At 42.4% G+C, this 27717-nt stretch overlaps 1 protein-coding gene across 3 annotated transcripts in view; it reads right to left on the reverse strand.

Moving 5' to 3' along the window:
- Positions 1-27717, reverse strand: part of atp13a2 (ATPase cation transporting 13A2) — a 56159-nt gene that overhangs the window by 13633 nt on the left and 14809 nt on the right. The window contains exons 1-7 of one of the 3 annotated variants that reach the window (XM_034196381.1): positions 8427-8578; positions 6309-6385; positions 4132-4346; positions 3482-3649; positions 2897-2955; positions 2739-2805; positions 2576-2655 (exon numbers count right to left, since the gene is read on the reverse strand). In XM_034196381.1, coding sequence (XP_034052272.1) covers positions 2576-2655; positions 2739-2805; positions 2897-2955; positions 3482-3649; positions 4132-4269 — 512 coding nt within the window. In that variant the 5' untranslated portion in view covers positions 4270-4346; positions 6309-6385; positions 8427-8578. Of the gene's footprint in view, positions 1-2575; positions 2656-2738; positions 2806-2896; positions 2956-3481; positions 3650-4131; positions 4347-6308; positions 6386-8426; positions 8580-27717 lie in introns of those variants that run through there. The other 2 variants (XM_034196384.1, XM_034196383.1) reach the window with 2 other exon arrangements.

Below are 27717 nucleotides of genomic sequence, written 5' to 3' on the forward strand. Positions count from 1 at the left end.
TGGTTTCCATGGTAACGTGTCTCTTTAGTAGCGCGAGCAAATGAAAGTCTGAGAGGGTCTTCAGGAGGAAGATAGTCAGAGAAAACAGAACAAGAATGGACAACTCAACCATCTGCTCACTCCTTTCCTGTACATTAAACTATACAGACCAGCCCACACATATGACAGCGCAGTTGCTCATTCCATCTCTTCTTTTTTCCTGCTACGCTCTTGTTTGACAAGCTGAATGTTGACTGGTGTTTGACTGAAGTAAGCTCTGTGAAAAGTTCCAGTTATTAACTCGGTATTTACAAAGCTGTCATCTCCACATTTGGAGAAAGTTACAAGCCGTTTGACAGCAGCACATCTGCATATTTCACAGAAGGCTCGTTTAGTGGTTTTGCAAATAAATAACCACTCTCTGTTTTTGTACCATTCTGCATTGAAGTACCTTCTCTTTGCCCAAATAAGCTTTTATTGGCCCGTCACAATGTCCCGACAACAAACCTCCATGCAGTCGGAACCAGCCTGTTTCGGTTCAACGATGCCGGCGGCGGCGGTTTTGACAGCCTCTGCGGCCGCAGAGCTGCTGCTGGGGTTCATCTGGCTGCGCTGGTTCTATGGTTGAAGGACCAGGCTCCGGAGTTGTGGATGTCAGGGATGTGACATTCAAGTTGTTGAATTTCAGCTTAGTTTGACTGTATTTTGTTTTCTTATGCGCCGGTTCTTCTGACATGTTTGCAAGTTTATCTATCTAGGTTAACGGCTGACACACACTGAACAACCTAACACATAACGTAAACAACGTAACAAATAAACACATCTAAGCTTTGTTATTGGTTGTAATGTACATGGATACATTTGAATGGTGTGACAATGTCCTATTTGATTGGATTAAAATGTACATATTCTTCCTGTTATGTCTGCCTGCTGTATTTTACCTAATGCAAAGTGACCTGCTCCATCGAAATCAGTCATATTGATCCGAAGACACATTTTGAGTTGTATACACTGTTGGAAAGAGGAGATTCCTAGCTTTCTAATGATATCAGGATTGTTTTTGTACTATATTAAGCAAAATATGTCACATTATATAATGACTGTCACCGAGTCATCATTTTGAGAAAAAGGCCTTAAAGTTTCCTCTTCTCTGGATCGATCTGATTGATTATTAGCGGAGCAAATGATCAAAGTAGTACGGAGGGAAGATATTTTCGTTTGGATTACTGGTCTGGGGGGAGCTCGCGAGTGTGTGTGTGTATACCACGTGTGTGTGTTTGTGTATTTTTGCGTTTGTTTCCCGGGGAAAACTTTCAGGAGAAACACCGGCTGTTGTTATGCCTGCTGTGACGTTAAGTTACTCCGTTCTCCGCTTGTAATTATGCCGAAGCTTCAAACCTGTATTTATCATCTGAATTTGCCGAAACAAGTTTAATATTCTGAAAGCCAAGACTTTGTTTATTTGAAATCAGATGAAAACAAACTGTAACGGACCCTGCGGTGTTATCTATGATTACTATTTGCCTTACATTCATAATGTCAGCGGAGGGAGGGGGAGCGACGCTGTGGAAGAGCAGAGTGGCGAGTGAGAGGCGAGCTGTGTTCTTCCCTTTACAAGCTTAAAAAATGCCTGTAGCTAATGAGATTGAATATAACAATCAACAATAACAAAATATACACAGCTAGATCAGATGGCGTTCTTTTTAGATGCGACTTTAGAGTAGAAGGGAATTATTGAAACGGGATGTGTACAGGGTTCCGCGGCATCCGCTGCTGCGAAAATGTGGAGCAGGGCCGTAAAGTGGCCCCCGCTTCCGGCGCCCTTGCTAAGAGTCCTTACCTCACTGAGCTGTAGTATCAGCCTCTCAGTCTGACTGGAGAGGACTCTCCCTCCACATTATTGTAGAAACATCTTCTTCTTATATCCGTTAGAGCAGCTAGCACGGCACCAGATTCTAATAACAACAGCGCTGGTACCGGTGCACCCTCCCTCTCTCCCTCGCATTTTGGCTGTGAGCTGCGGGCGCCAGATAAGCCAACATCCCCCATTTTCATCAATTACAGCGTCCATCGTACAGGGCAAATGAAACGTGTAACCGGGGTGAAAAGGGTGTTACATTTACTTAATTATGAATATTGTTACATCAAGGCCGAAAATTAGGATGAGCCCCAACGGTCAAAAATGTTTTTTTCCCTCCCAGAATTGCCAGCGCAGCGCCTCCACAGATCTGGCGCCCTAGGCGAACATCTAGCCAGTGCTACGGGCCGGCCCTGAGTTCATATCATGGTTCATATGCAACTCGCAAATATCTTTCTTTCTCTCTCTTCTCTCTCTCTCTCTCTTCTCTCCCTCTCTCAATGTTGGTACGCAAATGCGCTTTGTTTCAAATGACCCGGTGCTCTTTTTTTGGCGGAGGTGCGCATGCGCACCTGCGCACCAGTTATGTGCAGCCCTGTATATATATATATATATATATATATATATATATATATATATATTGGAAACACATCTGTGTAGGAGCAGAAAGAAGGACTGGCCAACATCAGTTTACATCCAGTACTCAGTGCTGTGATCCTGCTCCTCCTGTTTCAGTACCTGACACGACAGAAGGCTCCTCTCCTGTCCAGCCAGATGTAGCGCAGTCCTTCGAACAGGTAGTAGCGCAGCAGCGTTTTCTGTCACACAATCATGGTTACTTTCAGTCTAGAAAACAGATTGCTCAGCAAATTATTCTGCACAATGTTCCCTGCTTCCTTACCTCCTCCTTTTGCAGCTGAACTGTATCTTTCCATTCATTGACCTCAAGCCCGGCAAACGACCCCAAACTGAAAGGGACAAACCGGGTAATTAGAGCCAACAGTTTTAACCGTTTTCTAAGATCTCTGCATAGCGCTGGGATAATGACATGTTGCTGACCTGCCTTCCTCCATCTCTTCTGTGAGCACCTGTACCACATGCTGCCGGCCAAAAGTATCCTGAGGGAAGAAACGACACAAATTCTTCTGTGATTGCTTGAAACAAGGCACTTCAAATACTTTTAATCTGAGTATAACTCAAAATACTACCATAAACACAAAGTGATCAAGATGTCATGAAACAGAAGCAACACATTTAATAAAGTTGTGAATACTTACACCGCACCAGCTTTAAGAGCTGGATATTTGCAGATATGGCAGCTATGTACACAGCAATATGTTAATCCACCTTTCAACCCAATGAGTACATAAACAGATGGCAAACAGCCTGGGTAATAAATACTCATTTGAAATGTGTGAAGCAAGACTTTTAAAAACCTATTAGTTATACAGTTTTTTATTTATTTATACATTTCTAGTTTGGAAATCTTATTTGGAAATTAACCTTTCAGTGCATGTTTCATTAAAGAACATTAAAGGATAATGTGACATAAAGTGAAACAGGTCAAAAGCAATTATTGCAAGAGAAATCCAGTTTTATAATAATGGGTTTTAAATCAAAGTAGGAATAAATGTATTTTCTCACTCTGATTATCAGAATATCTGCCAGAGCCAGAGGGCAGGAGCAGCAGCGGGTGAGGACACCAAGCCTCGGGCGCCAGTGAAACACAAGCAGGAGGAGACCCAAGGACAGCAGGGCGGCCACGCGACACAACCACACCCGCCAGCGCACCCACTTATAGCCCTGCAGATCCTGGTGGAGCAGAGGAGTCAGACAGTCCATTCAGATTCAAACCAAGGGTCATTTGCATTTCAGTTTATATTTTCAGCACTGTCAAAAGCCATTTTGTGATAGCGGGTTTCAACACAGATACCTGAGCCAAACGTAATGTAGCAAAGCATTGATTTCTCCTTGTCTGCTTATATAGCAAGTAATACAGACATATATACTATAGATACGGTTATGTATCTAGAGGTGACATTGCCAGATTACACCCCACATCAAACAAGTGAAGCACACTAACCCTGGCAGTCTGTTAAAAAGCACTGCACCTTAACTTGTATGTGTTCCTCCTTTGTGTTTTGATGGTATACAGTAGTAAAATGTGTCTAAATACATTTACTCTTTTTTTTCCATTTCCTGCTACGTTATATTTCTACTCCACTATATTGCAAAGGATTAAGTTCTACTTTTAAAGCTACAGCATTCATGTACTGGACAGAGATCTTTCAAACCTTATCCCAGGTGTTCAGTACTGAACTGATTCCAAATCCTCTGGCTGCCATATTTGGGGTTATAGGAAAAGAGATGCATTTAACTGCAGAACGGCGGGGATCTCTGTCCTTTCCTCTCCTCCTAGCTCGTTGAGCCATCCTGCTTAAGTGGAGGGACAGTGTCCCGCCCACTCACTCACTCCTAGTGGTTGATGGACGTTATGTCCTGCATGAAACTTGAAAAGATCAGATATTCACTTTTATATTCAAACAGGAAATGTCAGGAAGCCTGAGAACCTTGTTTTAGTGCATTCCACACTCTATAAAACGATCTGCTATTGGTATAGCCTATATCTGCAGCATATGTATGTATGTATGAAATTGAATGTATGTATGCAGTGGCGTTTTTATATGTACAAAAGTGGTGGGGCACAAAAAACTTAGATGTCTATATATAAGTTTCTGCAGTGACGTGCAGTGAGGTTCATGGCTGGACTGGCACTGACTCTTCAGGTTTACAAATATTATATTTTGACCTAAATCGAAATATAATATTATTTTCAAAAGCCTCTTTAGTCTGATCCTTCGATTAATTTTAAACAGACAGTTCAACAAAAGGATACCCGAAAATGTAATTTTATCATTAAAATATTGAATTGTTCTCTCTTAGTAAGATCCCATTTTCAATAAAATGGTGGTCTTACCTTGACTTGAAGATGAAGTCCATTTGCCTATCCTTCTGGACAAAAATCTCTATTACTTTTTTGTAAAAGTCCTCCTTATCTTCTTGTAGTTTCAAAAGTCTATCATAAATCTAATCGATAGATTTATGATTCGAAAATGATAAAAGTACGGTAGACATGTGGATATTATCCGGCTGAACAAAACGTGCATTTATCTAACAGGTACGTTTCCCACATATCTTATTTTGAGCTATTTTCTAAAATCCTATGGAGAAATCTCATTGCTTTTATGTCGAGGGAAACAATGCGCAGCTTACTTCGGGTTACACTTCACACACCACACTTTTCGCGGCACACGTACTTACAGCCAATCAGCTCTGAATGATGTGAGATGACGTATGGTGGGGATGGCAGCTCTATGCCCCTATGGTCATTATTTTTTTGCCACACACATTAAATTGAAAAATACTCTGAGCATGCGCAGTGTAGTTTTTACAGTCACCATTGACTTAGACAGTGAGAGGGAGGGGCAGGATCGGGTTTTGTCCCACATGGCTCTAAACAGCTCAATAGGCACACACTGTAGACACTAATTAGAAGAACACAGACTAAAACAGCAATGTACAGACGAATCAGATGATTAAACATGATCTTAAAATATAATTTATATATTTTTTTATTTTATTTTTTGTAATCATTATTTTTAATACTTTCTGCTGACACTAGGTGGGGCTGTGCGCCTAATCACCAGTCACCACTGTATGTATGTATGTATACAGTAGATTTGTATGAGTATAGGTATTTGTTGCATGTATTTATATGTATATGTATTACACACATATATATTAATCTAACAATGTTCCTGATAAATAATCGTGTGTATGAGGCTCACTGGCAATGAATGTAGGAGATTACTTTAGTCCTTGTTATTGTTTGTTTGTGTTCTTTGTAATAATTGTTTCTCTTTGTACATACAATCAGTACAGACCACTGTCTCATTTGTATGCATATATTTAGCTTTCCATCTCTAAATGACAAACACTGTTTATGCATTGTCGAAACACAATCAAAATATTTTTTATCAGAAAGCTACCACATTTATTAGATACCTTAAGTTCTCAAAATCAAATAATACAAACCTTAACTAACAAATAAATAATGAAGAATTACTATGGATCAAAATATGATTACAATTCACAAGATACATGATAGTATATGTAATAATAAAATAAGCAACACTTTTATCAGCTGCAACTTTACAGTAATGTACATTTAAGAAATTATAATCATTAATGTTCCCTGACCCTTAGGTAGGGAACAACAGAATTAAACTACTTTATTGTTAACTAAAATAAGCCCTTACCCTACCAGCAACCTTATAATTAACTTTGCTGACTCATATCTTGACTGCAGGACTTTTACTCATAACAGAGTAATTATGTAAAAGCTCTTCTACCAACATATTTGCCACACTTTTTAGGTTTAGCAGAAGAAAAAGCCAGATGAGGTTCTTACCATGTGCGAGTCAGGACAGAGCAGGGGGTCTCGAGGACAGGGTGAGGGAAGAGCACTGTGTGACTCCACCACACTACCTACAGAACAGGAACAGTGTTTAAATTAACTTTACATCACAACACACACCCTCATTCAATACTACCAAAACACACACTGCAGCAGTGGCGGTTCTACGGGGTTCTACGGGGTGGCAGCTGCCACCTCAGAAAAATGCCTTGCCACCCTAGTTGCCACACCAGTTGGCAGCTTTGTTTTGAAATAAAAGTTGTGGCTCATCGGACATTTATGAGAGAAAATCTCTAATGTCCGAGTGCAAGTGAATGCAGCTCAAGACGCAAGCCTTGTAACCCCTCCCCCCGGCCCTGGCGCGAGCGTGGAAATCGGCAATTTCATTTGAACGGGGGGACAACGCAAAACGAGAAGCATTTCGGATCCAAGTAGATGGAAGGAATGAGGTATTTGCGGTCTACAATGACAGAGAAGAGCCTGTCAAGTTTGGCTGTACTCAGCATTGAATCAAAACGCACTAAAGCTTTGGATCTTACGTGTGTATAACATTTTTCTTCTTTGTGGGGGTCTGCCCCCAAAAAGAAGATAAATGTTATACACACGTAAGGTCATCATCTTAGCAGTTTTTTATGCTCATCGAGTCATCCGTGAGCAGAGCATCAAGTTGGCATGCCTATAACAGCTGAATGTGGCGATTACCATCTTGTTCAGCAAAACGCCTCTCAAACTTATTTGAGACTGTTCAAGTCCTGAGAAAATCAAAGAAGACTGTGTAAAACTTCACTGCCCAGCCAAAAAAAAGTAACCACTTTGATTTAACTAGGCCAGTAGGTAAGGACTTTCCACTGGATAATAACTGCAGCGATGTATATGTTTTTGCTGAATACACGTTTTTTAACCCTAACTGATGCAGTTAGTCACTTCTTTAATGTTTGTTCTTTCTGATGTAAAGTCAAGGTTGTATCTGTTTGCAGTAAAGTCGTGGGGCGCTGAACTGTTCCTTTGATTCTTATGAATTTTGATATATGATAGTAATTTGTCTTTCAAATTTGAAGGAGGGTGAGCAAGCATCTTGAGGAACATGCATCATTAACTCCTCCAAAAAATATAGTTTATTCAATAATAAATGAATATATGAATCATAACAGTGATTGACAGCTGATAGGAATAATATGATTGTTAATATTATCATATTCATTCAGTCAAACATCGATGAGACAGTTAATGAATGTACTTATTGCAGCAGTCTGCATAGATTTGGTACCCCTGCTGGTCTAAGAGTGAAACCAACTCATTCAGTTATTGTTCAGTTAAAATGCATGACATTATGTCTGCCACCTTATATATTTCTATTTAAGGCTTTACTGATGTGCCACAATAATGTCACCTAATGTTATTGAGTTAAAATCTCAATATTGTGGCTTTCCAAGTTAACATTGATTGATATGACTGATTAAATCAGCATATACAGGGGATGCCACCCCTCAAAATCTCCTGCCACCCCATGAATATTTGTCTAGATCCGCCCCTGCACTGCAGTCCATGTTGCATACTGCAATTACCTTTTTAGGGGCTTGTTTAAGTCCTGTTTTTCGAACGATTGTTGTTATACAATGTGGTCTTAGGTGGGCTAAGGTGAGATCATGCTCCAAGGCAACTTGTCAGACACCCATACAAATATACAACACAACATTCAAATCAGGTAATACCTCTACCAACAACCCCAAATAAATTATATGGGGGAAATAAAGTTACGAAGTGAACACACAAACTTTAGGAAAATAATGGAGATATTATGGGAGGCTACCGTACAAATAAACACACACCTGTGTTAGACGGAAACACTGGGCTGCGGCTAGAACCAATATGTTTTAATGGCTACAGAGGAGAGTAAAATATCCAATAAAGCATTATAGGTTTGCCATAAACTCATTTTAAAGTCCACATATATGGCAGTTTACAATAACCGAGGAGATAAAACAGACCGTAAAGTGGTATAAAGTCTCTATATCTCTATAGAGAGACGCTTCCGCTTCGGAGGATTTGAAAGAATGTCGAAAGAAAACAACTTCTGTCATATTAAAAATACTTTTTCGAAACTTAGCTTACCCGGAAATGAGTTAAAGTCAAGTGGTAAGCATATTCCAGAACCAATATTTCCTCCAAATGATAAAGATAAAGAGTGTAGTTCGCTAATTCAAGAGCCGCCGCTGTTGTCCTGCTACCGGCGCGCGTGCAGCGTCTCGAGCGTTTGACACCTGAGCTCAAACACTGCTCCACCGGCTTCTGAAGGGGGCGGGCACTTCAACTCCCCCAGCCGCTTCTGACCACACAGAAGACCATTTAGAAGATTGGTGACGCAGCTTCCGTTAAATATGCCCCTAAGGCTAAGCAAAAGTACAAAAATACCTAGGTATAGACAGAAGGGAAGCCTGCTCGGTGGAAGTCTTTAGACAAATCTCAAAACATATTCGTACAATTTTGCCTTTTAGGAAGCCAACTCCTGCTCTCTGATGCAATTTCTCAATGCACTCCGATGCCTGGTTTTGTGTTGTATTTGCACTCCTCCTTGTAATGCACACTTTTATCGTCGTACCTTTAATTTACATTTAAATGTAGCCTACTTTTTATATGTCTATGCTATGCTATTTTAATGTAGGTCAACCGTCTACTGTGAAACACTTTGAACTGCAAGTTTTGTTTGAAAGGTGCTATACAAATAAAGCTTATTATTATTATTACATTTACTAATAATAAGTAATTGTCAGTTCTTAAGAAAAACATTTAGGAACTTTACTTTACTTGAGCATTCGCTACTTCATACTTTTTCTACATTTTGTACGCAAATGTTGAACTTTTTACCCAACTATATTTATTTTACAGATTTAAATACACCCCATTCATACCAAGTGCAATATTAAAGTGATGAACACATACATTCAATATTTTAATAATAAATATTTGGTGTATAAATGGGCCATTCTGCATAATGAGTACTTTTACTTTTGATACTTATAGTACATTTTGTTACCAATACTTGTTTTACTTTTACTTTATTTAGAATGTAGTACAGTATTTTTACCTAAGTAATGAATCTGAGTACTCCTTCCACCTCTACTTGTCAACAATGAAAGACAGAGAGAAAGCACAATAATGCATTGAGTCCACACTTTAACCACAACTGTTGATATAGCCTTTAGAAACCGAGGCTCCAGGATACATAAAGACAGAGTTCAATGCTTCTGTTGTATGCGACGGAACAACCTGACAAGGAGGGCAGACATACAGTATGAACTAGTTATATAGTTTGATAATAGATAAATAAACTATCAAATAAGATGACATTTGTTATTGTTTTACTCTCCAACGTGTCCAAATCAGAATAAAGTTAATTGCCAATTAAGTTACAGATAACAAATACATTAAATTAAACTATTGTGAGAAGAATAATAAAACAAATATGTACAAAAGGAAAGTTGCAGAGTGCAGGTTGTGCAAAACATATAATAGGGGTGTGTGCAAAAGTCATATCAAAACCACCACACATTAAAATAACTTCAAACAATTCGTTGAAAATCAAGTCATCATTAAGTTAATAGTTTAATCATAGTGAGAAACACAACACATATTATTTGAGTTTACTTGCTTTTCTTGCACATTGTTGGCATTCATCAACATACTGTGCACATACTGCACAATAAACCAAAGCAATGTCTGTTTTGTCATAGGTCTAATACAGTGTAATAATGTAAAAGCTTATCGAGCCGAATGATGCAGGTTATTTTGTCAAATCACAAGCCTGCTTTGTTCCAACTAGGCCACTCTTTTCCAAAAGGTGCAGAAAGAGGATCAGATCTGCAATGTAACCCTACTGGAATTAAAGTCTAAGTGTCAGCAGCCAGAATGTCCATTATCTTCACATTGATTTGGGGTTGCGAGCCGGTTTTAAGTAACATTTACATACCTCAGCTCAGTAGACAGTCTAAAGTACACCTAATAATTCCAGGCTTCCAAAATAATCAGTATCACCTTTTGAACGATTGCTGGAAGCACGCTACAACCGTTTAAATTGCCACTTACACAGTGAATATGTCCCAAGGAAAAATATGTCTTTATTAATCCTGCTGTGTCAAATGAGCTATGGATTGCCCTGAGAAAAAGACCAGGATTTTACTTTAATCTTCAACCATTAAACAGGATAAACCCGCTTTGATGTAAAAAAAAGTATCCAGCCCACAAATGAGAAGACAAACACAAGACTGTCATCTGAGCTGAGAAGGCAAACAATGCCTAACTTCAAACAGAACCACACCAGCTTCGTCTACAGGCTATGTTGACATTTTGGTGGCCATCTATACACCTGACTCTGAAAATTAGCCAACACTTTTATGTCATTTATCGGCTTGCATATACGTCAATCCTGAGCCAATAAACACAGTCAGTAGGGCTCTCCTTGTGACACTTGTGGTTGAACACTTTACAAAAAACACAACTGACAACACGCTTTAGTATAATTGGGAACAGCGGTAATACCAGTAGTTGTTTGCGGTAGTAGTGGTGGTGGTATTGGTACCTTGTTAAATGGGGCAGTAGTGGGGTCTGTGCATTATACAGACAGGGACAATGTTGCTAGGGGGCTGTCCTTTCTCTTCATGATTAGTCAACTATTTTGAAGGTTTGGTTTTAGTTGACTAAAGTATTTTGTCCATTACTAATTTTGGTATGTTATTATGCTGAATGACTTATTTACAAGAGACATATGAGCAAGAAAAAAATGTTTGCAGATGAACTCAAGTTTTTCAGATGAGTCAACAAAATCATATTAGAGTTAACCGGCAAAAAATGTCTTTAGTTGAGAAGAGTCCTAGTTTCTGAGGAGAGATTTTGCTGTTGCATTTTAGCAGCTTACACACCAAACTGACACTGACAAGAACACGTTCCGACGGAACGTCGCCTCACGTCTCCAGCGTCTTGGCCAAGCGGCAAACTGTGGGGTAGAGCCGGGACGCCAATACGGAAGTGCCACACACTGCAGTTCATATATTGGCCGATAGGCGATGGCTGCAGAAAGGAGCCATTTCCATAGACCCCCATGTTGAAATGCCCAATTTTACAGCAGAAAAAAACATGTTTCTACCCCTGGCTCCATACATTTTATTATCGATATAGTTAGGTTCCACCTTCATGATTATGGATCTGTGAGTGAATTGTTTTCTAACACGACCCTTTTATTTATATTAGGTCTTAATGTTTTTGCATAAATTAGGGCGTGGTCACATTGAGTGACGGCTCTGTCAAGTGACTGCTGCTGCGAGCTTCTTGTCTCTTTGCTACCTGCTCCGTGAAGCTAGCTACAGGCAGCTGGCTACAGGGACTCTGCCTGGTCAGTTGATCCAGGAAACACTACTTGAAGCCGGCCGTGGTTGTTTGTTCTTCATGCTTATATATCGGACTATTGTGACTCGCTCTGCGGTTAAAACAGACGGTGCATGAATGCGGTTTTGCGGTAAGTGAAATATGTGTGCTTTATTTATGTGTTAATGATTTTAATCAGCTACGTAATGAATGTTAAGGGTTAGCGTGTAAGCGAGTGGTAGCTACATCGGTGCTAACGATGCTAATCGTAGCCTCCAAGTTAAAATCATAGACTGTATCAGAGTTCCCGTTAGAATATTTTTTAACGGTCAACATGTCCGTTAAAGTTTAAATCTTCCGGACAAAATGAGAAAACTGCCGGTCAAAGGTCTTCTTTGTTATTTATTGTGCTTTAAAACAAATGGATATGATTCGATATTAAACAAACTAATCATAGTAGATTAACTATTCAAAAGTGTACAGTAGCCTAATTTATAATAACACGGGAATAATAACACGGGAATAATGGATGCTTCGGGTGCGCTGCCAGAAGGGTGGCAGTGAAAGCGGAGGGTCTCGACGGACCAGACCCGGGCGACAGAAGCTGGCTTTGGGGACGTGGAACGTCACCTCTCTGGGGGGGAAGGAGCCGGAGCTTGTGCAGGAGGTGGAGCGTTACCAGTTGGATCTGGTTGGGCTCACCTCTACGCACAGCGTCGGCTCTGGAACCTTACTTCTGGATAGGGGTTGGACTCTATTCTTCTCCGGAGTTGCTCAAGGTGTGAGGCGCCGGGCGGGTGTGGGGATACTCACAAGTCCCCGGTTAGGTGCTTCGTTGTTGGAGTTTACCCCAGTGGACGAGAGGGTCGCCTCCCTACGCCTGCGGGTTATGGGGGGGAAAACTCTGACTGTTGTGTGTGCTTATGCACCCAACAGCAGTTCAGAGTATACGGCCTTCTTGGAGACCCTGGAAAGAGTCCTGTATGGGGCTCCTGAAGGGGACTCTTTAATCTTGCTGGGAGACTTCAACGCACATGTGGGCAATGATGGAGACACTTGGAGGGGCGTGATTGGGAGGAACGGCCCCCCTGATCTGAACCGGAGTGGTGCTTTGTTACTGGACTTCTGTGCTAGTCATGGATTGGCCATAACAAACACCATGTTCGAACATAAGGATGCTCATAAGTGTACGTGGTACCAGAGCACCCTAGGCAGAAGGTCCATGATCGATTTCGTTATCGTATCATCGGACCTGAGGCCGTATGTTTTGGACACTCGGGTAAAGAGAGGGGCGGAGTTGTCAACTGATCACCATCTGGTGGTGAGTTGGGTCGAGTGGCGGGGGAAGCCTCTGGATAGACCTGGTAAGCCCAAACGTGTAGTTCGGGTGAACTGGGAACGTCTGGAGGAGGCCCAAGTTCAGGAGGCCTTCAACTCACACCTCCGGCGGAGCTTTTCGGGCATTCCTGTGGAGGTTGGGGACATTGAACCAGAGTGGTCGGTGTTCAAAGCCTCTATTGCCGAAGCCGCGGCGGGGAGCTGTGGTCTCAAGGTCCTAGGTGCCTCAAGGGGCGGTAACCCTCGAACCTCCTGGTGGACACCGGTGGTCAGGGAAGCCGTCCGACTGAAGAAGGAGGCCTTCAGGGATTTGTTATCCCGGGGGACTCCCGAGGCAGTTGCAAGGTACCGACAGGCCCGAAGGGCAGCAGCCTCATCCGTGGCCGAGGCAAAGCAGCGGGTGTGGGAGAAGTTCGGAGAAGACATGGAGAAGGACTTTCGGGCGGCACCAAAGTTGTTCTGGAAAACTGTCCGACACCTCAGGAGGGGGAAGCAGGGAACCATCCAAGCTGTGTACAGTAAGGATGGGACGTTGTTGACCTCAACTGATGGAGTGTTAGGGCGTTGGAAGGAACACTTTGAGGAACTCCTGAACCCGACAACTCCGCCCTCTATGTTAGAGGCAGAGCTGGAGTATGACGGGGGATCAACACCAATCTCCCGGGGGGATTTCACTGAGGTCGTCAAACAACTCCACAGTGGCAAAGCCCCGGGGGTGGATGAGATCCGCCCGGAAATGCTGAAGGCTCTGGGTGTTGAGGGACTCTCATGGTTGACACGTCTCATCAACGTTGCGTGGAAGTCGGAAACAGTACCGAAGGAGTGGCAGACCGGGGTGGTGGTTCCCCTTTTTAAAAAGGGGGATCAGAGGGTGTGTGCCAATTACAGAGGCATCACACTACTCAGCCTCCCCGGGAAAGTTTACTCTAAGGTACTCGAAAGGAGGGTCAGGCCGATTGTCGAACCTCAGATTGAGGAGGAACAATGCGGATTCCGTCCTGGTCGTGGAACGACGGATCAGCTTTTTACTCTCGCAAGGATCCTGGAGGGAGCCTGGGAGTACGCTTATCCGGTCTACATGTGTTTTGTAGACTTGGAGAAGGCGTATGACCGAGTTCCCAGGGAGTTACTGTGGGAGGTGCTGCGGGAGTATGGGGTGAGGGGGTCTCTACTCAGGGCCATCCAATCTCTGTACTCCCAAAGCGAGAGCTGTGTCCGGGTCCTCGGCAGTAAGTCGGACACATTTCCGGTGAGGATTGGCCTCCGCCAGGGCTGCGCTTTGTCACCAATCCTGTTTGTAATATACATGGATCGGATTTCGAGGCGTAGTCGTGGGGGAGGGGGTCTGCAGTTCGGTGGACTAAGGATTGCACCACTGCTTTTTGCAGATGATGTGGTTCTAATGGCTTCATCGGTCTGCGACCTTCAGCACTCACTGGATCGGTTCGCAACAGAGTGTGAAGCGGCTGGGATGAGGATCAGCACCTCCAAATCTGAGGCCATGGTTCTCAGCAGGAAACCGATGGACTGTCCACTTCAAGTAGGGAATGAGTCCTTACCCCAAGTGAAGGAGTTCAAGTATCTCGGGGTCTTGTTCTCGAGTGAGGGAACAATGGAGCGTGAGATGGGCCGGAGAATCGGAGCAGCGGGAGCGGTACTGCAGTCGCTTTACCGCACCGTTGTGACGAAAAGGGAGCTGAGCCAGAAGGCAAAGCTCTCGGTCTTCCGGGCCATTTTCGTTCCTACCCTCACCTATGGTCATGAAGGATGGGTCATGACCGAAAGAACGAGATCGCGGATACAAGCGGCCGAGATGGGTTTTTCTCCGCAGGGTGGCTGGTGTCTCCCTTAGGGATAAGGTGAGAAGTTCGGTCATCAGGGAGGGACTCGGAGTTGAGCCGCTCCTCCTTCGCGTCGAAAGGAGCCAGTTGAGGTGGTTCGGGCACCTAGTTAGGATGCCACCTGGGCGCTTCCCTAGGGAGGTGTTCCAGGCACGTCCAGCTGGGAAGAGACCAAGGGGTAGACCTAGGACCAGGTGGAGGGATTATATCTCTTCGCTGGCCTGGGAGCGCCTTGGGATCCCCCAGTCAGAGCTGGTTGATGTCGCCAGGGAAAAGAAAGTTTGGGGCTCTCTGCTGGAACTGCTACCCCCGCGACCCGACCACGGATAAGCGGGAGAAGATGGATGGATGGATGGATGGACACAATATTGGACACAGATAAAGGGCACAAAGTTTCATTCACTAATGAAAGTCAAACACATGTTTGTTTCCACTGTTTTATTGTGTGCCTGTCGCGATAAGCACTTAATTGACTTATCGTACGATAAATAAAAATGAACTCGATAAATTTCCATTTACATGAGGATGTGACTAGCAGTTTGAAAGGATGTACTTGAATTATTATTATTATATATTATCATAATGTCAGTGGTCTAAAATGGTCATACAACGGTGCCGACACTATTATCTTTTATCGCAATAATTTCCGGGAAAATGTATCCAACAAAATTAATTATCGTGAGAGGCCTATACATGAAACACACAAATCTACAGACTTACTCCAAACTGCCAAATATGTTAATTAACACACTCTATTTTGGCCTAGTAGAACAATAAGCAGCAGACTTTTACTTTTTTATAATTTCTACTGGATCTTAGATCTGCGCTTGCGCAATACGGGTCGGCAGCTGCGAGAGAGTATTTTTGTTGGGTAATCTATGGTAGGGCTAACCCATACAGTGGTGGGGCTCAAGTCAGTATTTGCAATGTAATTACATACACGCTCCCCTTGACAGTGAAACGCCACGCGTGAGGGTTAGATTATTTCCCTGTCTCAATCCAAATTGAACTGTATGAAATAAAAAGGCACATTTGTCTTGTAGTAAATAAAAAGGGCGACCTGGAGCCAATCCTGCAATTTCTCCACAGGTGAAAGAGTTGACATACTGAAAACCCAACCACTGTAGGGAGGTCTGGGGGGATTCTCCCCCAGGAGATTTTTTGAAATACTAACATAAAATACACATTCTGGTACTCTCTTGAGAAGAAAAAAAATAAATCTATTAGCCTACTACACGACATATTTAAAAAAATGAATGCCATTTTAGTTTTTTGTTACTTTGTTCTGAAAGCTGAACCTGCTGCTCCTCACAGAGAGAAGAGGCTGTGAATGACTTTACATTGTGGATAAGGGTGGATAGCCCCCAGTGTTCTGTGTGTCAAAATGAAAGACAGCCCACACACCTATCAATCATCAAACCGTGGGGTCTTATTTCATTACGTGTTGATTTCTATCAACACGTAATATTGTATCGATGTATATAGAGATGTACTACAGCAAAAGTATTCTGCATCGGGACTTCCTGCAACAACACCACGCCGTTATCTTGATTCTGATTGGCCAGAAGACATTATCAAAGATGTTCTATTGAGAAGACGATCACTACGTCACAACAGTTTTCAAAACCGTTTCTAGTCTTCGGTATTCTTGTTTTTTGGCGTGAGAATAGTTTGGGCAGCGTGAGAGCGTGAGATTGAGAGTGAAAGCGTGTGTCACACGCCAGATGCGTGAGAGTTGGCAACCCTGTTCTAAACGGGATTGTATGCGGGGGTGGAGGGAGTTAAATATTAGATAAATATAACTTTGGTGCGTGTAAGAGTGAGTGTTTTTAGCAGAGCCATATTGTGTCCTTGTGATTATGTTGATTATTACCTGTGTGTATAATGTTGCAGCTCAGCTGATTTTGGATTGATGGCAAAGGGAGAGGAACTTAAGTGAGAGTTAAAACACAAGGTAAGTTTAATACTACTGTTTTATATAAGTAAGCATACTAAACATGTATTATATCACTGTATTATATAAGTAATCTTGTTAGTAACCTACTGTATGGCAGGTGGAGGGGCAGTGATGTTACAAGTGGAGGAGCAAAACTGCAAGACTGCAAACTCACAAGACAGAGAAATCGAAGTTTGTTCTCCAGAGATGAGGTTGATTTCACTTCAATTTTTTATTTCATATTTTCTAAAGATGTGGAAATGGCAAAAAAAAAAACTTGAGAGCTGTAACCAAGACAACTGTAACAACATGAGTAGAGAGCCACCAAGGTTTTTCAAGTCCCTCTCTTACTCCATTTTGCCAACCCAAACTTCCAGGTACATGATGGGACACCTTGCTTGTTTTTGCCTTCTTAATTGTCTCATTGCTCCATTTCATCCCCTTTGTGGTGAGTCTGCCTAATGCCTTAAGTTGGTCTTTTGAAAACGTTTTCTTATATTTCTTGTCCCTAATTTTCATTGTTTTCTTGAGAGCTGCATTTTCCTTCCTGATTTTTCTTAGTGCAGCCTTTGCTTTTTTGGTGATTCCTTCTTGGCTCTTTAATTGTTGTAATAGATCTGTTTGACTGGCTGCTGGTTTCCTCGTATGCTGACTGGCTGCTGGTTCCCTCGTATACTGACTGGCTGCTGGTTCCCTCGTATGCTGACTGGCTGCTGGTTCCCTCGTATGCTGACTGGCTGCTGGCTGAGTGGGTGGTGTCGGCCCTCCCTGTCTCTCCTCACTAGCCATGTCCTCTCTTTCTTCACCCTCACTTTCCTTTCTCTCAGTCTCCTCATCCCTTCTTCCCTCAATCTTTGAGACTAATGTAAGTAGAAGACATGGCACTGTACATTTTCGAACATTTTAAATATTATACCACTTAAAAATAACAAATATTACTTTTGTTACTAAGAGTTCATACTTATTATACCTGTGTCACCTTTCACACTATAGCTGTAATCATGAGCTATGGGCTTTGTAGATACAGGTCCCGGGGTGAATCGTGGTACAGGGGCCCTTCTCTTTTTGACCACAGGGCGATGCACGAAGATGGTGGGTATAGCCTCTGCTCTCAGCCTAGTCTTGCCCTTTTTAGTCTTGACAAACTGGTCTGCATCAAAATGTGCCTGCGGAGTGACTTGAGGTTACTTCACACACAGAACAACTGTGTCTGAATCTTGTCTGCCCACATACATATTCCATAGTGGTTGAATACACAGTATTAGGAAACACTTTATACTTACTGGACATGTTATACTCATTACATACTGTATATAAAATATGACCAAGAATGTGAGACAACTTTATAGAAATTCATATCACATCTGTTACTGATGCCATTTGTCATACTTTGTTAAACTCACAAATAATAAAAGCCGTACATTCGTACTCCTTTCTCTGAGCGATTGGAGCATCCCCAGGCAGCACAGCAAACCATGGTGGCGACTAGGAGGCAGCACAGCAAACCAGGACAACACGGAGGAAAAGGCACAGACAAACTGCATGATATGCTATTCAATGTTTATTGAATTCCATGTATTTGCAATGGATGTTCCTAAAACAACACATTTAACATCATCATCATGCTGCTGCTGCTAGTCCTTTGATAGTCACCTGTCGGTCTCCTGTCCTTTCTGAAAGCCATAAAGATGACATTAGTCATTTAGATAACTTGTGTCCTCAATTACCATGGGATTACTGAAACTACCATGAATTTAAGAAAATGGTAGACATTAATCTAATCTGAATTTTAAAGCATTACTTTAGATCCCCTCCCTCTAAATATATCAATAAACATTAGAAAGTGATGCTCCTGACTACCATACAAGTTTAAGAAGATAATATTGGTTTTAAAGAATTCAAAGCTATAAATAAACAGCAACAGGCTCTTTAACCAAGGCACTGTTAGCCTAACATGTAAACTAGTTGTTCACACTAATCCTAATATTATTACTTAATATTAGCAAATTCTATTTTATTTTTAAAAACATATTGATGTAAATACAAACACATATCGATTTGTTGTATAAATATTGCAAATCAAAACCTTTATTCACTAATAATTACCAAAAATCGTAGTTCTATCTCCTGTTATCAATGCATTCACATTGCCCGCCATGAACTTCCGGGGAACGATCCTCGTCTACATGAACCACGTGACGATAACCGTTTTTGGACTTCCGTTGTCGTAACTCTTCTATTATATGGCTCTGGTTCTAGCTAATGATATGACTACCAGCTTATTAAAAGACACCTAAACAATAAGCGTCGCAATGCAACTGGCTGAGGCCACAAAGTATATTCTTGTCTGTCACATACTCTTTTGTCTGTCACATAAGTGGCGCAAGTTGCGCAACTGATGCGGTATTGCGCTAAACGGAAATTATTTTGAACAGACACTTTGACCGGAGAGATTTAGATTTGCCGGTCTTCAGCATATTTTACCGCTCGTAGTCCGGTAATTACCGGCTAACGGGAACTCTGGACTGTATATATAAAGGTTAAAACGAAATAGACAAGTGTTAAGCGTTAAGTGGGATAATACTGTAGAACAAACGGCTTCTGTTTGAGGTTGATAAAATAAGGTCATCCTTGTAACTTAGAGAGATATTTTATTATGTAGGTAGGAACTGTATGCATCGCTAAGGTTAATTTAAATTGGCTATGCTCAAGTATGTAGACAAGCTAATGTTGAAGTAGTGTATGTGAAATCAACCTCACAATAAGATGTGTGTATATTACAATTATTAATGTCATATTTCAAGATGATTACTTAGATATTACAATATGGTTGGTTGAGCTGGAGTTCATTATTGAGCTTACACGTTAACGTCACAGTCATCTGAAGAACGAACCCAAACCTTGTTGTTTTTATTAATTGCATTACCAAATGGGTATCAAATAAACAGTAAGCATTGGTAACACAACTTCCAAAGTTACAGTAAAATAAAAAGGACCCTGACTCGGACAATACACAATCCAACATGTTCAACAGAAGAGAATCAGTTATATTGTTTGTACACATGGTACTTTACATATATATCTGTTTGTTTAAGGTGTCCAGGTGATGCAGACAGGCTGGACCAGAGTGAGACAGAACTGGACTCCTCACAGCAGTGAACTTCAGCTCAGGTACAAAGACTCTTTTTTTCATACTGTACAAAGAATCAAGAAAGATATTGGTTTAAATGAATGAAGTATTGACTTTAATACACTGCTATACATTCCATTAAACAATAGGCCTACTAGATCACCTACACATCAGTTAAGTTGAGGGTTTTTTCCATGCAAAAAGTTACATTTAGATGTTAACAAGTACAATGATTTTGTCAGCTTTCTAATGTATTTGTGGTGTTTTCAAAAACACTTCATATAATTTGTAGGGTTAAAATACTGCTTGCAGCACCTTTCAGGTGACTTGTAACCTTTGTTTATTTGACACTGTTCATAAAGTTATTTGAATGTATCACTCCTGTCAATCTTGCATCACTTCCTGTCATGCCGTCAGAAAATGGTAGAATCTCAAGGAAGTCACATGTTTAGGTACTGTTACGATCCATTTGCATCTACATGAAAAGACTGATCAATCAATGTCGTAAGTGATTACATTTCATTGTTAACATGTTGTAGTTCCTATATCGATGCTTATTTGATGGAAAGATGTTTAAGAAATTAAGAAAAATGTAATGTTATACTGTATACATTTACAATGCAACTAAGGGTGTTTGAATAGATAACACAAGACTAAGATCGTTTTGCATTCTGTATTTATTGTTACAGTTTTCACGCCATGTCATGGTGAAGGAGTTACCAGTAAAGTTTCCCCAACTACGACGACGACTATTTTTCTTCATTTTGAGTGGAGTTTAACTTTGTGTCAAGTCTGCGGCTTTTACGTCCGGATAAGAACATTATAGTGAAAAGACAGTAGAGATCAATCACCCCATTCTGATTGACAAGCTAAAAGCAATTGGTTTTGATAAACTATCGGTGAGCTGGATGCAATCCTACCTGGAGGGGAGAGAACAGATGGTGGAGGTAAACGGTACTCTGTCCCCCCCCTCCCAGTGAGCTGTGGTGTTCCACAAGGAAGCATATTAGGTCCGTTACTGTTCCTAATTTATGTAAATGACATGTCATCAGCATGTGACTGCAACTTGTTCCTGTTCGCGGACGACTCAGCCCTGCTGGTCTCTGACAGGAACAGGTTGCAGGTTGAAAAAACCCTCAGCTCCGAGCTCGGCAGAATCTGCACCTGGCTCGCCGATAATAAATTATCATTACACCTGGGTAAAACAGAGTCCATTCTCTTCAGTTCGAAACATAATCTCAGCAAATCCGACGACTTCTCAGTTGCAGTGGGCGACATTATTGTCACAAGTAAGAAGGAAATTACATACCTAGGATCTATTCTTGAGGCAAACCTCTCCTGTGACAAAATGGCATCCAATGTAATAAAAAAAGTCAATCAAAGAACTAGATTCCTATACCGGATCTCCTCTCTGGTAAACAAAAACACCCTGAAAACTCTGGCAGGAGCACTCATTCAAGGGTACTATGACTATGCTTGCACGTCATGGTACCATAGCACCTCCAAGGTGCTAAAAATAAAACTTCAAACATCGCAAAATAAACTGGTCAGACTACTGCTTGACCTTTCATCTAGAACCCACCTCACCTCTGCCCACTTTGACAACCTAGGATGGCTTAGAGTAGACGACAGAGTACAGCTACTTGCAATGGGCCTGGTCTACAAGATCCACTACACCTCTATGGTACCCATGTACATGTCAAAATTCTTTCCAAAGGTCAAGGAATACCATGATCATAACACCAGAGGGAGCTCCACAAATCATGTGAAACCCAGATTTGGCACAAAAAAGGGGGAATACACATTTCGCAATTATGCTACATCAAGGTGGAACGCTCTTCCCACAACTGTAAAGGAAAGTAAAACTATACTTACCTTCAAAACCTCTCTTAAAGAGCACCTTCGGGGGGGAGCATTGCAAAACTGGCCCCGGTAATGGTACAAATCTCAACCTGTCGTTCAATGGACAGCTTCCCCCCCCCCATCTATGTATATACTCGCATTTTAGACTCTGTTACTAACTGTATATCTGTAGACTTGGTATGTCTTAAATGTCCGGTTAGGATGTATTATAACGAAATCTAAAATGAAAATTGTAAACAAGCAATCTGTATGTAAAAAAAAAACCACCTGTATGTAAATTGTAAATAAGCCATCTGTATGTCAAATATGTCTTATATGTCTTAAATGACATGATGAATTGGAAATGGGGGACCCTGATGTAAACAAGACGAAAGTCTTTCTCTGGTCTGCATCCCCTTAACAATTGTATGTTTTGAGCTGTACTGTACTGTACCCAATATACAAGCTGTTAATAAACTTTTCAATCAATCAATCAATCAATCAGTTTTTACAAAGGATAAAAATGGCTTCCAGAAAGAGTGGAAAATCATCAACCTCTGGAGGAAGATCTTCAACCTCTTCATTAAGCAGTGCACCACGTGCTCGTGCTAAAGCAGAAGCAGCCAAGGTTAGAGCAGCTTATGCATCACAACGACTAAAACTAAAGCTGGAGTCAGCTAAGAGAGATGCCGAAGTACAGTTTGAAAAAACAAGAATAGACGCAGAACTAGAAGTATTAAATCTACAATGTGAAGCAGAAGCCGCAGTAGCTGAAGCACAGGTTTTGGAAATGGCAGACGGTTTCAAACTTAAAGATGAATTCCGAGCACCAGAGTCTGAAAATAAGATGGAACGCATAAGTGACTATATCCGTGAACAAAACGCACTGAAACAAAGTGCTCACTCCCAACATTCACATGAAATGGGCCAGCCACGCATGGAGCTAGAAGAAGGATTCATACCTCAGTTGTCACCTGCTGAATACATCGTACAACCACCACCATTAAGTAGCCTTAAAACAGAATTTAAAGCAGCCAGTGATGTACACTTACCTTTTCCTACCAAAGCTGAAGGTTACCACCAACCATACTTATCTCAGTACACGGATGGAAAATCCCAGCCGTACACACCAGAACGAATACATGTGCACGCTCAGCCCTTTATCCCGAGACAAGCTTCTCCAGCTATCTCAACACCTGTAGCAGAACCCTTGGCTGAGTACTTAGCCAGGCGAGATCTTACAAACGCGAGCTTGTACCAATTTGACGACAAGCCAGAAAACTCCCGGGCGTGGTACTCCTCATTCACAGACACAATTAGTGACATACATTTAAGTGCAGCTCAGCAGCTCGACCTGATGACAAAGTGGCTTGGTAAAGAGTCATGTGAATATGTCAAACGCATACGTTCAGTGCATGTGGGAAATCCAATAGAAGCGCTACGAAAAGCTTGGGAACGTCTTCGTGACTGTTACGCTGCCCCAGAGATAATGGAGAAGTCACTCTTTCAGCGGTTAGAGAGTTTCCCAAAACTCAACAACCGAGATCACATCAAGCTCCGTGAGCTGGGTGACTTGCTGTCCGAGATCCTCGGTGCCAAAGAAGATGGCTATCTCACAGGTTTGTCATATTTGGACACCTCACGAGGTATCTTGTCGATCACAGAAAAACTGCCCTTTGGTCTCCAAGAGAAAGGGCTGTCCAAGGGCTCGAGTTTCAAAGAAGATAACAATGGTCGGTTCCCTCCCTTTAAATACTTCTGCAAATGTGTGTGTCACGAAGCCAAAAAGAGGAATGATCCCAGCTTTATGATCCAAGGGAGTGCTGAAAACTCTGTCAATCCAGAAAGCAGGGCTCGAGCTTAAAGACGTCCCGTCGTCGAAAAAAATAGTGTCGGGGAGGATAAAAAATAATTTTGGGACGAATTTGGAACGAGAGTTAAAATAAAAATACCCTGCTAACTCTACTACAAACGGCGATGAAAATGAAACCGACTGCACGTTTTGTGTAGCACACAGTTATTAAACCTCCTTGTCAACATAAACACACACGCACAAAACATTTAGAAACCCGCGAAATACACACACATGTAGCTACAGCTGTGCCGCTGGCTGTGCCCGTGAATTCCTGGCCCGCAAATTCGCGGGTCTAGCTATGTACTGAGTGTGTGTATTTTGCAGGTTGAGTGATGTACAATGACAATGGCATCCCGTGGAGGAATTCTGAAATGTTTTACCGTTAATCACAAAAACGCACAGCAGAACCAGACCCTGGAGCGCCGGCCTCTTTATTTACTTACTTCTCTTCATCCCCTATGGGTAATAAGGCTGAGATGAGAACTCTCCATCGTATTTAGTCCTTAGCAATATGCTGCGTCTCTCCCCATGTAGGGATGGGTACCGAGCCCCGGTGTTAAACGGGCCCCGGGCCGGAATTATTAAAGACAGTGGTAACGTTAAGCTCAGACGTTATCGGACTTTTTATCGGTACTGGAGATATTTAAAAAATATATGTCATATGTATTATTGCTACATACACATTATATCGCAGTTTTAGTTTCACCAACTCCGTTTCTAATATGCAATAAGACTACATGCGTCAATGATGTATTTTCGAGCTTTCTAATCCAGACGAGATCTCTCTCTCCCGTCTGTGTGCGAGGGGGCGGGGCCGTTTGTAAAGGTCTCCTGACTGTGTTATAGACTGTCATCCTGGTTAGTGGTTACTCTGGGTTCTGTCTTCAGGACAGTGTTGGATTTTTGTTAATTGGATGGGACTTGATTGGATTCAATATTAGAGTATATTTCTCGTTTGTGTGTTTGTTTAAATATATTTGGCCTTTGTTTATGTGATTGAATGATTTACTCAAATAAAAAGGTTGAAGAATTATCATCTAATGATTTGTATGATGTGTTATTTATGTTAAAGGTCACTTTGAATGATTTTAACTAATGATAATGTAGAAAAACTAACATTTTAAATTCGGGACGGTCCACATTAATTTCGGGACGGCTTAGATTGTATTTCGGGACGGTTCCGGGAGGATGGGGAAAAAAGTTAGTCGAGAGCCCTGCCAGAAAGACTTGTCTTAAAGAAATTTGATAAAACTTTCTCAGTAAACAAAACAGATGTTGCCACAGCCAAGAATTGCCCAGTGCACAACAAACCACACTCACTACAAGATTGTCGAACATTTAGAAACAAACCACTCGACGAAAGAAAGGCCTTCCTCAAAGAAAAAGGAATTTTTTTCAGATGCTGTGCATCCACTTCACACCTTGCTAAGAACTGTAAGTCATCAGTGAAGTGTCAAGAATGTGACCACACTTATCATGTCACAGCCATGCATCCCGGCCCGCCATTGCAATCCCCTAAGGCTCCTTCACCGTCACAACAGGACGGCGGGGAGGGAGAAGCTGAGGCTAGCTACGATGATGTTAACTCAAGCTGCACAGAGGTTTGCGGCCAAGGCCAATGGATTCGCTCGTGTGCTAAGATTTACCTCACAAAGATATATCCTAAGGACGCTAGGCACAAGGCTGTCAATGCCTACGTGATTATGGACGACCAGAGCAATCGCTCACTAGCCAAACCAGAGTTCTTCAACCTCTTCGAAATAGAAGGCAAAAGAACCCCGTATCGGCTGAGAACATGTTCTGGTATGGTAAAAACATCAGGGAGACGTGCTGAAGGATTCCAAGTCGAATCACTAGATGGAAAAGTGGTCATTACACTCCCATCACTCATTGAGTGTAGTGATATGCCAAATAATCGTTCTGAGATTCCGACACCAAGTGCTGTAATCCAACAACCCCATCTCCAGCATATTGCCAAACACCTCCCAGAGCTAGATCCAAAAGCAGAAATTGTACTGCTTCTCGGAAGAGACATTTTGCGGGCTCATAAGGTCAACGGTCGACACAACGCTCCATTCGCTCAACGTTTGGACCTTGGCTGGGTGGTAGTAGGCGAAGTGTGCCTGGGAAATGTTCACAAGCCGACGGTCGACAGCTTCAAAACCAACATACTGGAAGACAGCCGTCATTCCATCTTTTCACCCTGCACAGTGTGCAGATGGGGAGCATGTTAGCTTAGCTTGGTAGCTTCAGCTAGCTCTGGAACTTTCAGCTCGGTGGCAGCAGGTCCTGCCTCGGCTCCGCCTCTTTGCCCTTATTTGGAGCAGGCTGGAGTAGGCGGGAGTTGAACTCTGACATCACTGTCGAGCCGTTAGTGGCCGACTCCGCCTACTAAGGGCTTCTCGGCAACTCTGCAGAATCCTATGGGTGACGTCACGGACCCTACGTCCATTTATATATACAGTCTATGGTCTTGGCCCCCAGGAAGTGCGCCGGACTCTGTTCCCAACATTCGTTGTGTCCAAACGGCGGGGACTGCAACTTCCGTATCAGTCCGTGACGTCACCCGGCCCAAAACGACTTTTTCCCATTGATTAACATGGGGAAAGAGACGTCTGTAAATCTGTGGGAGCTCGGGGGGCGGGGCTTAAGGGGCGCATGCTCTGTGAACGCATGTACGGGTTCTTCTGCTCTGGCAGCCCGGCATGACGGGTAATCTGTGACGTTTCGCTCTCTCAAAAGTTGGGCCATTTTGACTTCATGCACCAATGAGCAGCTCTCATAGGAAAGGACGAGACCCCGCCTCCCACGCTGTATCCAGTTCTTATTATACATCCATGAACACACCGCAAAGACTTCAGCCGACGGCCAAGTTGCACGTACGAACTGCGCATGCGTGAGTGGCAATAACTCTCCTTACCAGCAGGCAGCGGTAGTGTGTATTCGTCATTCAAAAGAGGCAACAACCGGAAGACAGACTGCGTGATACACCAAGAGAAGAAGAACAGACTGCGTGATATAAACAAACAACAAATAGCGTGTGCGTTCCATTTTCACTCTACAACGAGAAGCTCATGGGGCTTTCCCGAACCTGTGTTGAGAGCTGGAGTTAAATGAAATCTCAGATTTGCCTTCTTAATAGTTTGGTTGGGTCCCTCACTTCCGTTTCGCTTCTCATGCACTGTTTCGCTAAGCTAACAGCCAATCAGAGTGATTCATTTGACCGACGGCCTTTGGCCGTCCCGATTCAACAAGTTGAATTCAACAAGTTGAATCGGGCGGCGGAAGGTGTCGGCCGAAAAGTCACAACGGTGCGGTACACACCAATCTGAGTAGGGCGACACGACGCTCATCGACGCCGATAATCGGCTCGGTGTGTAAGAGGCTTAAATGTCATTCCTCACGTACTGTAGTGAGAACCTCAAATGACATCTCAGGGTTTCCCACACATAGACTTTACTTGGGCAGGTCGCCCAGGTATATTAACGGCCGCCCAAGTATATTTCGCAAACCCATTACGTTTTTTTTTTTTTTTTAAAGTTTATTTATTTCTTTAAGTTTTTTTTTTAAAGTATTGTGAACGCAATGCTGCACAAATGTGGGTCTGCCTCACACAGGGTGACTGGCTGTCTAAATCAAGGCTTCTCAATTCTCTCATTTCCCCTCCTCAACTCCTCGGTCCTCCGGTAGTGACCCGGAAATGGATTTCAGCGCGCCATGTTGAAGGACATCTAATTTCTCTAAATGTACATCGAGGACCAAGCATTGAGCATCGAGGAGGCTCTCTGGAGGAGCTATAATCGAGGATACACTGATGGTTCCTCCACGGCTCCTCCGCGGATGTATTTCCGGCAACAGTGATGTTTCAAAGAGTCGTGACGCACGGCCGGACTTATCTCAGCCAACGACAGCTCTGCATGCATCCCCTGGATATTATTTTATTAACTGCTTTCATCGCGACGCGATGTTTCCAGTGAGAACAGCTGTGAGGTCCGTGCAGAAAGCAGAGCAGTGTGTATATATATATCACTCAGTATAACACTCTCTTTATTTGTATGCTTTAGTTTAGTAGGGGATATATCCAGTCTCTGATTGTGTGTATA

Source organism: Gymnodraco acuticeps, unplaced genomic scaffold, assembly GCF_902827175.1.
Source record: "Gymnodraco acuticeps unplaced genomic scaffold, fGymAcu1.1, whole genome shotgun sequence".
Taxonomy (NCBI): Eukaryota; Metazoa; Chordata; class Actinopteri; order Perciformes; family Bathydraconidae; genus Gymnodraco; species Gymnodraco acuticeps.